Here is a 15,924-nt window from a genome sequence, read left to right as displayed (position 1 = left end):
GACCCTATCTGGGATGCTCTAGGGAGGCAACAGCAATCAGTGCTGGGGCTGATGTTTTGCTCTCCAAGAAGAGCAAATCCAAGCAATGAAGAGCCCATCTTCTGGGGAGGCTGGGGGTTTGTGCATCCCGCTGCAGTGGCACGGTGACAGCCAGGACGGCAGCTTGCAGGCGCTGCCCCTGGCTGCATCCCCTCACCCCCAGCCCAGCCCCGGGAGCTGCACCTCCTGCCCCCTGTGCTCCCTGCTGCTCCAGCCGAGCTTCTGTTCGTGCTGGCAGCGGGGCCGTGGCCACCTGGCTGCTGCTGACACCCAGAGCCATCAGTGCTTTGGGAGGAAGAGCTCGGGACATGGGGCTGGCGTGCAAGGGGCACCACAGGGCGAAGGGGCAGCAGGAGGTGTGCTGGGCTCCTTGCATGGGGCGGTGCTGAGGGCTTGTCTCTGAGGGGAGCGTGAGCTCGTGCTGCCCCGTCCCATGCCCTAATCAGCAGGCTGCGTGGCAGCCAAGTGAAGATTAAAAGGATTGGGCTTGCTTAGGCTACAGGAGGGAAAACTGAGACGCAGAAGCCATTTATAGCTTTGTAGGCTGCTATTGCATGTGCAGAGATGAACAGGAAAGAGCTCTCCATGTGCTTTGTGGAATGGGATAAAAGCCATAGGTATGGACAGAATAGTGAAAAAGACGAAAGTAAATTGCAGCAATGAGTGCATAGATATGCAAAAAGAAAAAACTTTCTAAATGGGAAGGGAACTATGTGCTAGCAAAGGCTGTCTGGGAGTTTCCACCCTCTCCATTAGTGGGGTCTGTGAAAGCAGCCCAGACTGCTGCTGGGACAGGAGAAACACGGTGCTGTGTCCCTCCCAGCCCTGATTTCGGTGCCAGCGGCCGGGCCGGTGATGTGCTTGCTGTGCCCTCTGGCTGGCAGCCCACGAGCTCCCTGTGCAGGGTTTTTCCCACAGTGGCTTCGTTCGCGGGGATGCGGAGGAGGCTGCGCTGCCCCAATCCCACAGCGGGACCCCACCGCTGCCGGCTGCCCTCTGAGCCTGGTTCTGCTGCACGGCGATGCAAAAAGAAAAAAAAATCATGAAACATCTTAGGGAGGGAAGCCTGTTTTGCTTCAGGAGCTGCTGGTGGAGGAGGTGATGGCTTCCCCGCGCTGAACAGCATTACCTCAGGGGAGGAAAGGGGATTCAGCTTCGGCCAGCAGCAGCGCTTTCATTTGATCCAGGGCGTGAATGGCCAAGTGGGAACAAGGAAGTCAATGTCTAAGTGGCAGGCTACCTGCCAGCTTCATTCAGAGGTTTCTAAAACCAGAGAGGACCATTATAATCACGCTGTCTGGCCCGTGACATACCACGAGCCTGAGCTCACAGCCCAGCGAGGGGAGAGGAAGCGGGCAGGAAGGAGAGCACAGGGCCCCTCCTCTGGCCTGCAGGCCCATCCCCATCCCCTCCTGTGGCCTGAAGGCCTATCTCCATCTTTGTGGCCCAGGGCCAGTGCTGGCAGCACAGCAGCACTCCAGGTAGCACCAAGCATGGCCCAGCCCCAGCAGGTGTTGTGCAGGTGGGGAAGGCAACAGCCCGAGTCACAAGGATGTGATGGGCAGGAGAAGGAGCCGGGGGTGCAGGTAGGAATAGGAGAGAAGTCTGGGATTACCACTTCGGTAAAGGAAAGGTGAGCCAGCAGAAGGGGCAAGGGGGCTTTCACAGCTTGAGACCAAACCCCAGGCTGCAGCACGTGGTGAGCTAGAGAAATGAGATGTGTCAGTGGTTAACGTTATCTTCCAGTGCCTGGTGTAAAAAATGAAAGCTTTTAATTACAGATTTTTTTTAAGAGGACAGCTGTTTCCGTTACACTATCAATTAAACTTCTGACTGAGCAGATTTGTACTATACATTAAAATCTAAAATGGGTTTGAAGAAAGTTTAGCTCAGGACTTCATTTTTCTTTCTGCATACTCCCACTTCTCAGCTTTGTATTTTTTTTTTTTTCCTTCTGGTTTGCTGAGACTGTACATCCAGGACTACGTATGCTGCTCAGGACCTGGTGCCACAAGGGTCAGACACCTGGCACGGGCACTACCACTGGAGCAATGCAACAAGTTTTATTTCTGCATTGCAGAGATTCTGGCTGTGCAGCCGTGATTACACTGAAGGAACAGAGCTCTCCCAGCAGCACGCAGGTGTTTGTATCAAGTGAACCCAGGCTGCAGCTCACCGCTGCCGAGCAGACACAGAATCTGCTCTGGAAAAGTTTGAAGTAAGGTGGGCACTGCTGTTCTGCACCTCCACCTGTTTACAGAGACACTTACCCTTAGAAAATATCACCAAGGCCTTCATCTGAACTTCATCTGAACTGTATGTAAGGAAAAAGGGGAGAAAAAAAAAAAAAAAAAAAAAAAAAAGGAAAAAAAAAAAAAAGAAGCCTGCTCCTAGCAGCCTGGCTTTCTCCCAGGTCTCCGGCTTGTATTCCTGCAGATTTTCTAAGCAACTGTTTCTTTGCTCTCCTGCTTGTCCATCACACCTGCTTTGTCCGGTTGCCTTCGCTCTTTTGCATGTTCTTATTCCCACACTAAGGACCTGCTCTCCCCTTCCCTGGTGAATGACGTTTTAGAGCAATAAGCTGCAAGATTAAATAAACCCAGTGCTATCCCTAATTGTTCTCATTTGCAGCTCTGAGCGTGCTGAATGCAACGTAGACTTCTCCTTTTGAAAGTAGTAGCTAAGTACCTTTAACAAACCCAACTGCATTTGGGGAAGTCCTAGGAAAGTCTAATATTAGAGCTGCCATTTAATTCTCAACGAAATAAAAAAGACCAAGAGGCCAAGTTCCCTCTGCATGTCTTTCATGTTGGTCTGCTACACAGTGTGATCTTGTTTTACAAGTGCTCTGTTTACAAGAATGCTATGGAGAAAAAAAAAATGTTCATTTAAGTCCCACAATCGCATAGGGCTACTTTTGTAAAGCTCTGATCCAGTCCTACCAGCTGCTTGCCCACAAAACTTTGCAATTGTGGAGCCTAATTAAGATTCCTCAGAGGAGCTTTCCTCTCCTTGGCAGTGACAGAGCGCCTCATTAGACATGCTGTACCTCCCCCCGCACCGAGCAGAATGCCCCACTGTGCCTGCTTTACGGCACGCCTGATGAATTAACCGATTGATTCTGAAAATATCATTACTTTGGGGCTAAATAAAGCTGTTCCCTCTAAGGGGGAAACGTCAGTGCTCCACGTAAGAATAAATTGATACTACAGTACCTACAGCCTCCTTTCTCTCCCACACTGCAAGAGTCGAGGATTCCCTTGCCGGAATACAAAGGGTTCAATAAAAAGGGAATTCATCCTGGCTTTCAGTGAGGATGGTGAGGAAAGTTTGGTTCTAGGCAGTAAGCACAACCTAGCAGCTTGCACTGAGGAGGCTTACCTACATGTAAGGACCTGTGTCCACTTCTCTCTCTAGCTTTAAAGAGGAGAAACTTGTAACTGGTATAAATCAAGCAAGTCTGGGAGTCGCTTGGTGGTAACGTTACGTGGCTGAACTGCAGAAGCACGCAGCTCTGTTACTGGAACAAGACTTGAAGTGGCACCAATGCCTAGCATCGTACCTTTGAGCAGTCATAACTCGTCAAATTAAAATTGGATTCTAGTCTAAAATCCAATCTGGTTCATCTATTCCTCAGCTCAGGCTTTAAATGTGCTCCATCTGATGCAAACAGCTTTCCCTTCCTGTGTTTGTGTAAAGATCTGTTCTTGATTTTTAAAAGAAAAGCTAACTGTAGGAACAAGACAACAAGGTATTTCAAGCAGGGAACAAACACTATATGTATGCAGACATACACAATTTCAGGTTAGTCAAGACCATCAGCTTGGACAGCCTCCTCTTTCTGCAGGGTTTGAGTGTTTAGCTGCACCTCGTTAGATTAAGAAGTACATTCACTTCCCCAAACTAAAAATGAGAAAATTAAAACTTACAACAATTTACTGCACAAAACCATACTATATATTGTAATAACAAAATGCTTTATTTTCTGGGAATACAAGGAAAAGCAAAATGGCCATCCTCATTACCAAATGGTCCTAAAAAGGAATTCTTTCTTTGAATACAGAAACACTCATACAGAAAAGGCGACCTGTAGATAAGCTCTCCCCTTTAGCAATGGGAATTCTTTATTTTACAGCTGAAATTGGGATTTGAATAATCTACAACAACATATTTCAACTTTGTTTATGTTTTCTAGTCAATGGGGGCACATCTGCCACTGAGCACCGTTCTTGTTTGAAAGCCTAACAGGAGGCTGAAAATACAACACAGATGTAGCTATCACAATTCTCATCCACCTTGCTTTGCAACAAACCACAAGACTTCACCATTACCACAACAAGACAGTGAGAAAGCCACAAGGTAACTCGTCTTCTCTTTTATCTATGAAGACTTCTCATCCAAGCCTTATGCTCATGAAATTCTTGTACCAGTCATCTGATTACACCTCACTACTTCACCACATATCCCCTTAGCTGCAATCTGGAACTTTGTTGTGAAAAGCATACAACAGATCAAAAGTGAAACAAAAATATTTCCCAATGTATCTGCTTTTTAACAATAGGTTTGGAGCTGAGATGTTTTAAAGACCACAAATTCATATCCATAAATTACTTCTGCCCTCTCTGAATTTTATGTCAGAGTTTAACTTGACAAAGAGAGGGACTGGAAGATTCCTAAACTTGTCAGGCTATACAGAAACCTTTCATCTTTTAATTCAGCATGACAACTCTTTGCTGCACGTAGTGTCCATGCTAAGCAGTACAATACACCAGTCTTACTGTTTAAACGGGGTTCATGTTGTCTTAAGCGGGAATGGCAAACTCCAAAATAACTAATGGTTTTCTTTATTCAGGTTAGACATAACAAATATGTCAGATACAGCAGTTAGTCTAGAAAAATACATTTAAAAAAATCTTCAGCAGACCATGCTCCCTGTAACAAAATCTGTCAAAACCAATTTTACAAATTATTCTACATTAATGTAAAAAGAAATTCTTAAATTTAGCATCATGGATTCCATCAAACATCTATCAAAACATGAGTTTCACTATTTGCAGATGTTAGAATTCATAATACATTTTCTTCTAATGTATCCTGTACATATTAAATAACCTAAAAGGCTCTTCTTGTAGTGCATTAACAGTTTAGCAAGCACACTCAGTATTTTTCCAGTACCATTTGCATTACAGGTATTTGCCCGCAAATGTAATTAACATCTAAAAGTGCACACAGTTAGGTCCCCCCTCCCTCCCCATAACCTGTTTCACTGCTGAAACCCAGACATCAACTGGAAACGTTATGCTACTGCAGCAAATCTACCCATGATTAGAAATGTGTGACTAGAACGTTCTTCTTAAACTATACAGGAACTGAATTATATACAAGAGTCAAAAGGACAGCCTGTATTTACATCAAGAAACTTCCACTACCACAGCATTATACCAAGTACTCAGTACAGTGTTACAGTCGGTATTTACTTAGGATTTAGCTGTAAATCAGTATAACACAAAACCTAGCTCAGAGAACGCCCTGAAGAAAATGAACATGTGTATTAAATATGACTTCTGTTATGCCACAGGACAAATATCCATAGCTGGATACTGGTACAAGTTCAGTGTTTGAAACAGTGTGCTGTTCTATAAAGCAACTAAGAAGTTCCAGAACGGTTGCTGGGGAGGGGGGGGGAGAAAAAAGGAAAAAGGACAGCAGATGTCATGTAAGAAATTAGACTAGAATAACTAAACCAAACTGTTAGCACAAGTTTAAGACAGTCACTGCATGCAGAAAATTCATGGAAAAGTGTCAGACAGATCTGTATCGCTTGTAATACACAAGCCTGAAGTGTAACTTCACTGATTTTTTTTCATATCAGTTGGTAGAACTTTTCCATACCAAGTGGGAATATTTTAAGATTAAATTCCAGATTATCCAGTTTGAGATTACTAGCTTTACTCTTCAAGAAATCCAGTGTATGAACCTATATTGCAATTCTCAACTGCTATTTAAAAAAAAAAAAGGCAAACTAATTTTTTCAATTCACTTTTTATGCTGATTTTTTTCAAAGAAATCCAAACAAAGTGTTGACTTTAATTTGCGTTAAAGTGGTAAAACATTTCTCCTATTTCTCCCCTCTCCCAAAAGTGCAAAAATCAAGTTGCTGCTTGGTCCACAAACATAATACATCATATGCAGAGAGATTTTCCTTCTGATGGAATACTGCTGCCAACCCATCACTTCCAGTTTCTACTCCGAGAAAAATGTCAGCGTCCAAAGATGGCATTCAATTCCAGCAGAATTAATTCTACAATCTGATTCTGGTATACTGTGTGGACTGCTATGTTACCAGTCTCTTTCTCTGGTTTTAATAAGGTTGGACCAAAAACTATTGCTACACTTTGATAGGTCATTCGGTTCTTCTCTCCATTCTCTACAACTCTGGAAGGGAAAAACACACACACAAAAAAAGACAGTGTTAGAGTGATGACAGGAAAAAAGAAACAGTCCAAAGCAAATGACTATTCATAATATTTAATTACTAGTCTTGTTATTAAGACATACACCTGCTGTGATTTCCTTCTCCACAGAAAAGTTTTACTTGGAAATATTATTCTTGAAATCTTCATGTTTTTTCTAACTTATGTTAGAGAAATCAGCTGTTAGTCCTTATGGACTTTGCAGTAAATATCACAATTCTGACACATACTGTCTAAAGTCCACTGGTGCTCTGCAAGCTTGTATAAAACAGAGAGATATATTGCATTTATCAAGTCCAATATTTGCAAGAAAAATACAGTGGAAAGAGTCACCTACTATTTTAGATTTGATTATTTAGCTTTAAGGGAGGGTCAGTATTCTTTCTAATACTTACCTTTTCAGGTGTCTAAACAGTACTTGCATAGTGTCCTGATTTGGTTTTGGCAACTGTTTAATTAAATCTTTAACAGCATGGACACGCTGTCTTGGTTCTTGCTCTACAGAAGGAAGAAACAAAACCTCAATATTTCTGTTTAAAACTTTGCCATAAAATTTAAGAGACAGGGAGTAAAAGCTTGTTTTGCAGGGCTAATATTAGAGAACATACTGCCACCTCCTGGCCAGCCTCTATATTACTGACCGGCAACTGCAGGTAGCCCTCACAGACATTCAGAATCAAAATGTTCTTTTTACTAAGATAACTGAATTGCACATATTGAGCAGAAGTTACATAAAAAGCACATACACGTTTTCCAGACTTACTAATAGCATTGACAAAGTCATTGAAGTGATTATAAGTGAAGAGTGGCTCCGGCAATTCTCTGAAAAACATCTTTAGAGCTCCTGTGATGACATGTATATCTTCCCATTTACTGTCATTCAAGTCAAGTTTCTCATCTGAGAGACAAAAATAAACAACTGATGTTAATAATTTAACTATGAATGTCTAATTTTTTAATATATAACCTAGTCTTTCCCATAGTATTGTTGTTAAAGCAGTGAAGATTGTATTGTCCTTCAGCCTTTTCTCTGCTTTGTACAGCAGCAGCAGTGTAAAACCTTTTGTATTTATAGGTGGCTAGGAGAATACTTCTCAGAAAAAGCACTGTGTGAGATATTCATATGGCTGCATTCTAATGACAACACTGCATGCTCTCTTAGAAGGGCTAGAACACTGTCAATCCAGTCCTTGAGAGACCTGCAGCAATTTAGAGGCCCCAAACTGCTCGGAAAGGAACCAACAAGAAAAATCTCAACAGGAATTCCACCTCAGCCTGGAAGCAGGGTCTTTTCTGCAGCCAAACTGTGTAGGGAGATACATGTCACTCACTCCCTTACCAAGGACACCAGAGGAGAATATGAACTCCAATATAATACAAAATTTACTTCAAGAACCTGTTAATCAGGAAACGATTGGCCAGATATAGAGGGGCTACTGTTCTTTTCCCAGCTGCAAGCCACCTTGATTCCCACTGAACAAACACTAAGGTATAGGTACATGGAATTTTACACGAGAGTACAGTCTACAACAGCTTGCAATCCCCTTACTATAAGAGCATAGCAGATCTTGCTAAAAAGTAAACTTAATGCTAGTGGAAACTTAATATGCTTACTGTTTTCCCATAAGGTATGCAGTTATTATTATTATTTTTTTTAAACTCTTTTTGCCCCTTTGAATTCTAATACCACTTTTCTTTATAATTATGTTCTAGCAAAACCTCTGTGCTCCATGCAAGAACAAACCTCCAAAATGTTAGTTTTGTTCTGTCTTTCTTAATGATCTATATGTCTACTACACACTAACTTCATCTGTTTTGAAGTCATTTTACTTTGAGGATGACAATTATTAAACATGGTAGTTATACATTGAGTTTTTTTCCCCCTTTCTATGAACTTCAAATAATCTAAAAATCTATGTAATCATAATATAGTTCAAGGAAACTTACCGTGATTGACTGCAAATCTTAGTTTCTGTATCACTGCAAGATTACCACTAACTCGGTATAAGCCGTCAACGTCTAGTCCTAAAACAAAGGGATAGATCCATTTTGATACCTTACATACATACAGATTCTGGAATTATTAGACTCCTTGCCTATAGGTCTAGCCTGAAAAATTAAAAACAAAAGCAACCCACCTAATCTTGTAACAACGACCACCTGTTCAACAATGCAAAAAATAAAACTAGCTTTTTTGATGGGCAGGGTACATCAGAGAAGATTTAGTTTTCAGACACACGTTTGGTAACATCAAGCTCAAAAGTAATCTCTAAGTTTCCTACCCTGTAGAACAGTAGTAAATGAGGCAACAGCTCCAAGTTTTCCCAATGAGACTAGGGATCTCGAATGGTTTTCATGGGTGGGCAGGGTATATGCAGAGTCCAACATGCAAGAACCAATTATTTTGTGGACGTTCATTTTTTTAATGCGTGGTAGTTAAGAAAAATCAAATCAAGTCATGCACAGAGCATCTCAAACTTGTCAAGTGACCAGGTTTGCAAGAAAGATGACATGCATGCACACTCACTCTTCAACAGCCTTCAAAGTAAACAGGTAGCCCCTGCCTTTACAGCATTGAGCATTCAACCAGGCAAAGAAGAAAACCGTGTCTCTGTGGTTGCTACTGCAATTATTCAGAAGTGATTGATTAGCAGGTAAAGAATTTAATTGAAATGCCACTTGAATGCAGCATGTAAGTCAGTGCCACTGAGAGGGTGAGTGTTGCCAGAATACCTTCAGTCCCTGTAGCTCCTCAAGGAGTAGTCTGATGCAATACAGCACAGTTACCAGCACCATCTGACATATCCCTTTTCCCCATAATCCACTAGTCATTTCTTTACAGAAAGAAATGATTTGAAGTGTGTTGGCAGTAGCAAGAAGAGTTGAGGAAGTGGGGAAAAAACCTGTTCATTTCTGCCAGCTTCCCCTCGGGTATTTAAAAAGGGAAAACTTCACCACTATCTTCACTGCAGTCCTGTCTTTAAAATACAAAAAAATTAAAAAAAGAACAATGCAAAATAACCCCTTTCTCTCAAACTGCAGACCACAAATGGCAGCAAGCAGTTATCTTTTCCCTCCCAGACCATAAAATGAGAAAGGACTACAGGTTGCAACAAAACCCTACATGAAGTTCCCATGGAAGATACCTTAAAATTCACTTATAGTATTCCCTTGTAAACACTTACCCTGATTCTCAAGAGAATGTTCTCAAATTAACAGACTGGTATATCTGAGTGATAGTTATGGCAAATCCACTCTCAGGTGATATGGCAATGGCAATAGCAAGAAACAAGCAAGGAAATTAATCCAGACTAGAGCCAAGTCAGAAGTCAAAACCAACATATTTCAAACAAAAAAGGGTGAAGATGTCCTTTAATGCCACATATAGCTTTCAAACATACCATTTTTTCCCAGCTATTAGGTAGGAGAGACTTATTTTCAGTGAAAGCAAACAAAAACTATGTGTGGACACTGATAGTCTCCAGAAAAGCATGAAACTTCACATAGCAATCTGTGTAAGAGGCTGGAGGAGATCAAAATAATAGGTTCCTCTTCTGGCAGTCAAAGCTTATACAGAGCAAGAACACCACTTTTTTTTCCTATAAGTTTGTTTCAAGGAAGTGTTAATATAAGTGACTTTGTAAACATGTTTCAACCTTTCAGAAACTAACGGTTGCATTCAGACAGTCTCTCTTCACCTGGAAGAAAATTTTGATGAGATGAGATCTATTACTTCTTGTAATCCCTCCTCCCTTAGGCCCCTACTGTTAGGAGGCTGCCTTTTCCTTATCTTGAAAGATATTACGTAGATCAATTCCTCAGATGCAAGACTTCCTCTCCTCTCCCATCCCCAAACTGTACTCCACCTACCCACCCACGCACTCTTGAAAACTCACTGCTAACTGCAGCTACAGGTTTCAGATTATTTTCCTTAAGTAATCTACAGCATTTTACGAATTACAATGTTCAAAATTAGACAGTGTGGTGAGCAATAGAGATTTGGAAACAAACAAAAAAATTCACCATACCATGTTCCTCAACATGCTCAATACACAGCTTCACGAACTTTGGCACCGTGCTGTTTTCTCTTTGACACAAGCTGGTGAGATTGGAACCAAACACTTGATCTGGAACCAAGTAAAGAGACTGATTTACAGTGGAACAGGCTTCAAGTGACAGAACTAGTTCAGGTTAAAACAAACCTCTACAAAGAGCAAAGGCTACTGGATACAATTGTCGCAGTATTAGAGAGAAAAGGGGAAAAGAGAAAACGAGAAAAGTTTTGAAAAGCGTTTCCAACAGCTCCCAGTAAGAAAAAGCTCCCGGTGAGAAAAAGCGTCAGCAGCAACCCAAGCACAAGTAGGGAAACTTTGGTACTGAAATAATTTTAAGCCATCAGAAGAACACTTGTAAGAGTCATAGTCATTGCTGTAATGGGAAACGTAACATTCAAATGTCCTGTTGTACTTCATTCCTGTTCCAAGTTCAAAATACATTTACTGTAATCTTTGCTAAACAATCTGAACAGAGATATGGAACTTCAACCAAAATAAATGCTTTTGTGGATTTTTTGGGGGGGGAAAAAGTAAAGTCATCCGCCATTGAACTTACTGTTTAACCCTACATTACACATTCAGTGACAGAGAAAGGCTTTAATGTAGGAGTTAAAGACTAAGTTCTGACATGGATTTGTAAATGATGAACCTTTATACTGCAGAGCTCTGAAGTGTGACTGTGTATATGCAACCTGGCCACAAGGTTGGAATTTCAGTAAAGGTATTTATCGGCAAAGTCCATACTTTTGGACATCATCTCGAATCTTGTCCTCAAAATTATACTAAAGCCAGATGTAGTGTTTTCTATCTAACTGGAGTTACAGTGAAAGTCAGCTGAACTTTTCATGTTCTTGTAATGTCTTAGTAAATGCCATCAATGTGCTAACTCCTCTTGTTCAGATTGTATGGTAGCACTGAAATCTTTCCCAGGCCAGCTTCTATGGTTTTATTAACAACGGCCAAATAACTGATGACCTCCCAGGTTCAGATGCATGAGACTGAAACAAGGTCTTGAAATAGAGAGGCAAAGCTCACGCTCTTAAAGGGAATAAAGTTCTATTTTATCCTTTAAACATGGCATGTAAGCGACCATCCTCGCAATATCTAGTACATCTTGCTTCAGAGCTTATGCAAGAGGGAGACTGCTCTTGCATTTGCATCATGCATAGCATCTAACCCACTTTTTATGTTTAGAAATTTAGGCAGGTTCACTAGCAACACTTGCATCTGACGAGCACTTTGGGAAATCCAAACAGCTCACCAAAGCAATCGTACGGTATGAAAATTGGCATATAATGATATTATTAGCTGTAGGCATATAAGGTCAGTGACCCAAAACACCTCATTCCTGCTGCTGCTACTCATGCAGCCAGCTGTATAAGCAGAATCAGTAGCAAAGGGTTGAGAAAGCCCAGGAAGTAGAAAGCCAGAATAGCAAGCAGCTGTAGCAGGTAAAACAATGCAGATTAGGTAGCAGGAGAAAATACTAGTATGTAACAAAAGGATTTGCTACAACTGCTTCTGACTTTAATAATCTCCACATGTACCAGAATTGTATTTATTCCTCTCATCTTAAAAGTAGCTTTTGTAATTTTGTTTTTCCACGTACCAAAGCTTTAGCACAGTTACTTTTGTGCTTAATGCATGCTGTTTCAAGCCCATTTTCCAAGATTTTTCATTTTTCAACTCGCACTACATTTGCCAAGTTGTCATTTACTAAATTTATTCTGTAGCAGCCACAAAAGTACACTAGGCCTTTAAGTAGACCTTTGTATTTTTCACTCATACAGTAAACATAAAACTGTACAGTGCAGATCCAACTTCGTAAGTTTACATCATGCTTTTAAATAAAAACAAACTCTTCTTTCCTTAATATCTTTATTAAAAATCCAATCATCAGCATGCATACGTACACATTGAACTTGACTTAGCATTCACCGTTGCTAATGTCAGAAGTTATATCATGGAGAATTCACATGAATTCTAAGCTGTAAAGCAGAGCAGAACCAAGTCTGGGAATAATGCCTTCTTATCCCAAACAAAAATTTCATAATTTATGGTTAAGTTAGGTTTGCAGATACACAAATATATCAAATGCCACATGCAACAGAAGCACACCTGTTAAAGTATGCAGTTAGGCAAATCATAGTCGGATTTGGGTTATTTGCCTACCCATACGCTATTTTGACCCTAGTAGAGCACCACCTACAAGTCCTGCTAAAGCATACAAACAAGCAAAGGAGGTTTTACAGAAAGTACCAGAAATTAGCAAGAAGAAAGTTACACAAACACATTAACTTTGATCTGTGCAAATACTGTTCTCTTTCAGAGTTTATACAGGTGTGACAGATGAAAGTATAATATATTAAATTATCAATTCTTTCATAAATTGCATTTAAGAATATCTGTTGTCAAACATTTGTTTGTAAAAAATGTATACATTCAAAGAAAAAGGTTAGGGAAAAGATTTCCTTTAAGATTCCTTTAGCCTCTTTTTTTTTTTTTTTTTGCCTAAATATCTCCTTTCTTATGAGATGCTGCAAGATTGTCTGGTTCCATTCAGACTAAGAACACCCTTGTGAAACATAGGAGCATATGCACATGTGCTCAACTTTCCTTTCCCTTGTACAAAGGAATGATTATCTGGCTATCCAAAATTTCCAGCTCAGAACTGCAGACCAAATGGAGTCTCTAGCTCAGAAACACTCAAGCTCCATGTAGGTCCCTGGTCTCTCATTTTGCACTTCAGTTTTGCCAGTAATGAGAGTAGAAGAGGACATCCTTCATCAAGTTTAGCAGCTAACAGCATTGCTCAGAAGAATGACAAACACACACCAGTTCCACTATACATACAAGACTTTTGTTAAGCCAGCTATATACATGTGTTTTACTCTAAAACTAGACAATTTAAACCCCATTTTACACCTGAACTATGAAATTTATTTTTTCAAATTATTTCCTTTGTCAAAAAAGTTCATTTACCCTTAATGTAGCCTTTTTCGCGGACAGCTTGTAATGTAGGTCGTCGTGTAAGAAACTTCTTTAGCTTCGTTTTGGTCTTTTTCTGATCTGTAGAGTCTATATTGCTAGGCATTTTCATTGCTGGAAACAGAAATGCACTTCACATTAATATCCACAAAACCAACACTGAACTTCTCTGCCAAGGAATCAATATGAAAAAACATCTCAAAAACACATGAAGATACAAAAACTCTTCAAATTTGCATTGCATCTGCATTTTCCTTCATTTTTTGAACTCCTTGTACATAGCATTCACTTTTCAAGCTGCCAATTCAATAACCTTTCACATAAAACTTCTAAAACCAAGTGCCATCTGTGAAATTAAATGGTAATTTACATAAACTAAACATGGAATTTAAATTGTATACCTATGTTTCAAAACCAGTCCTGCCACTCATTAAGTATTTTAAATGAAATAAATACTTTCTTGCAAATTACATAAAGCCCAGAAGTAAAATACAGAAAAAAAAAGTCTGCCTAATATATTTCTCTGGAGAGAAAGAAATTTCTGTGGCAAAAGCAAATTTCTCTGAAGGTGTGATTAAAAATGCTTAATTTCTGCAAGCAAGCCAAAATAACATCACTAACAACTTGTGAAATTGAAGTTTATGTGAAAATACTTACAGATGCTGTACCACAAACAAAAAAAACGTAAAAACACCCAAATCAGTTTTGAACAGGCAACAGGACAAAACGATTCTTAATCCAAACTATTCATAAGAGTCAGAGAAAACATCCGATTACCTCTGTACATTTGACAACACCCTGAAAATAATCCATTTCACTACTCCTGTTCTCTCCCATGTTTTAAGTCAGATTAGGAAAACATGAATAAGAAGTTAGTAATTGTCACCAAGGTGGAGAAGGAATTATACCAAAGCATGTTTACAAATTGGAGTAGTTTCATTCTTAAATGTCTTTTTGATTTCTTTTCTATTTACACTTAATAGTAAAGACTTTTTTTTCATTGCTAAAAATGAATTCTTGGAGAATTTTCTACTCACAACGAAGTTTCTTAGAGTCTTTATTCTCTTTCTCTTTGTCTTGTTTTTCCACCCCTGGCGAATCTGGTACCTCATCTTCTAAAGCTTCATCAGACTCTACCTATTAGATTTAAGACAACATAGAGGTCAGTTTACCAGTTTACAGAACATAGCATTAAAGGACATATCACGGAGACAGTTCTAAAATACACTTTTTGTTTCCCCTTTAATGGTATTCAGTTGGTTCTTCCTGAACTCTAGATGATAAAATTATCTTTCAGCTGGTATCTGGTATTATACCATTCTCACTGTAACTGAGTAACTCTGCCAAAACTATTTGATCACAAGACCCAATAAGGACAAAAACTCGATTACATAAACTAATAATTTTTTTCCTCAAATCAGTAGACAAACATCAGCTATTTTATTCACGTGGTCTACTACAGAAGCACCTGATTTATATGGTCTAAAACCCATTTCTAGAACATTTACCCTATCTGTAATTTCTAACTAAAATTTTCTGTCACAGAAAACAACAGCCAGTTGGAAAACTTCATCGCTGTCAGAACATACACAGAATTCACTCCAGCAGTTTATTCCAGGGTCCAAAAAGCCTTGCTGTGTGTGTTATTGTTCTCTCAGCACATTCATAGAACCGTAGAATGGTTTGGGTTGGAAGGGACAGTAAAGATCATCTAGTTCCATCCCTCTGCCATAGGCTGGGGTATCACCCACTAGATCAGATTGCCCAGGGCCCCATCCAACCTGGCCTTGAACAACTCCAGGGATGGGGCATCCACAGCTTCTCTGGGCAACCTGCTCCACTGCCTCAACACCCTTTGATATTCTTGGGGAAAAAAATAAAAAAAAAAACACAACACACGTTTAAGTGAAAATGTAAATCATGTTGTAGTGTGTAGGCAGAAACCGAAGTCTACACAACTGTCTATCTGCAGCCTCATACTTAAGCTGGTCATGACATCAGAAATTAATAAATAGAAAAAGAATAGAAAAAGAAGTTTCCTTTGGTCTCAGTGCAAAATATCCATTCCGTCATTGACCTCTACTAACTGCTCTTCTACTAAAGCAGAAAGACTTCATTTCTATGCAATTACAAAAAGATCAGTAATCTATTTTCTTAGAAGTGTCTCTCATCTTAAAAATAATGCAAGGTTGTGTACTATAGAACACCGAATGAGCAAAAAAACATGACTATTCATGACATAAAACAAGTTGCACTTTAACCTGCTGGGTTGAGAAGACTTTAAACAAGCCTCATTCCTTGTTGCTTTTCGAAAGCTTTGGATAGCCTTTCTCGTATGTCAAAGTTCACTACATTCAGCAATTCAGTTA

The 15,924-nt window shown here is 40.0% G+C and overlaps 1 protein-coding gene across 8 annotated transcripts in view; it reads right to left on the bottom strand.

Moving 5' to 3' along the window:
- Positions 1-4,011: 4,011 nt before the first annotated feature.
- Positions 4,012-15,924, bottom strand: part of ARHGAP12 (Rho GTPase activating protein 12) — a 77,980-nt gene continuing 66,067 nt past the window's right edge. For 7 of the 8 annotated variants that reach the window (XM_082753704.1, XM_082753707.1, XM_082753708.1 and 4 more), the window contains 7 exons: positions 14,593-14,692; positions 13,550-13,669; positions 10,541-10,639; positions 8,460-8,537; positions 7,276-7,410; positions 6,908-7,010; positions 4,012-6,474 (listed from right to left, as the gene is read on the bottom strand). In XM_082753704.1, coding sequence (XP_082609830.1) covers positions 6,300-6,474; positions 6,908-7,010; positions 7,276-7,410; positions 8,460-8,537; positions 10,541-10,639; positions 13,550-13,669; positions 14,593-14,692 — 810 coding nt within the window. In that variant the 3' untranslated portion in view covers positions 4,012-6,299. Of the gene's footprint in view, positions 6,475-6,907; positions 7,011-7,275; positions 7,411-8,459; positions 8,538-9,245; positions 9,491-10,540; positions 10,640-13,549; positions 13,670-14,592; positions 14,693-15,924 lie in introns of those variants that run through there. The other variant, XR_014316945.1, reaches the window with a different exon arrangement.

The sequence above is a fragment of the Aythya marila genome (assembly GCF_965140915.1).
Source record: "Aythya marila genome assembly, chromosome: 2".
Classification (NCBI taxonomy): Eukaryota; Metazoa; Chordata; class Aves; order Anseriformes; family Anatidae; genus Aythya; species Aythya marila.
The sequence above is the reverse complement of the archived record's forward strand: the minus strand, read 5'-3'. Positions and strand labels throughout refer to the sequence as shown.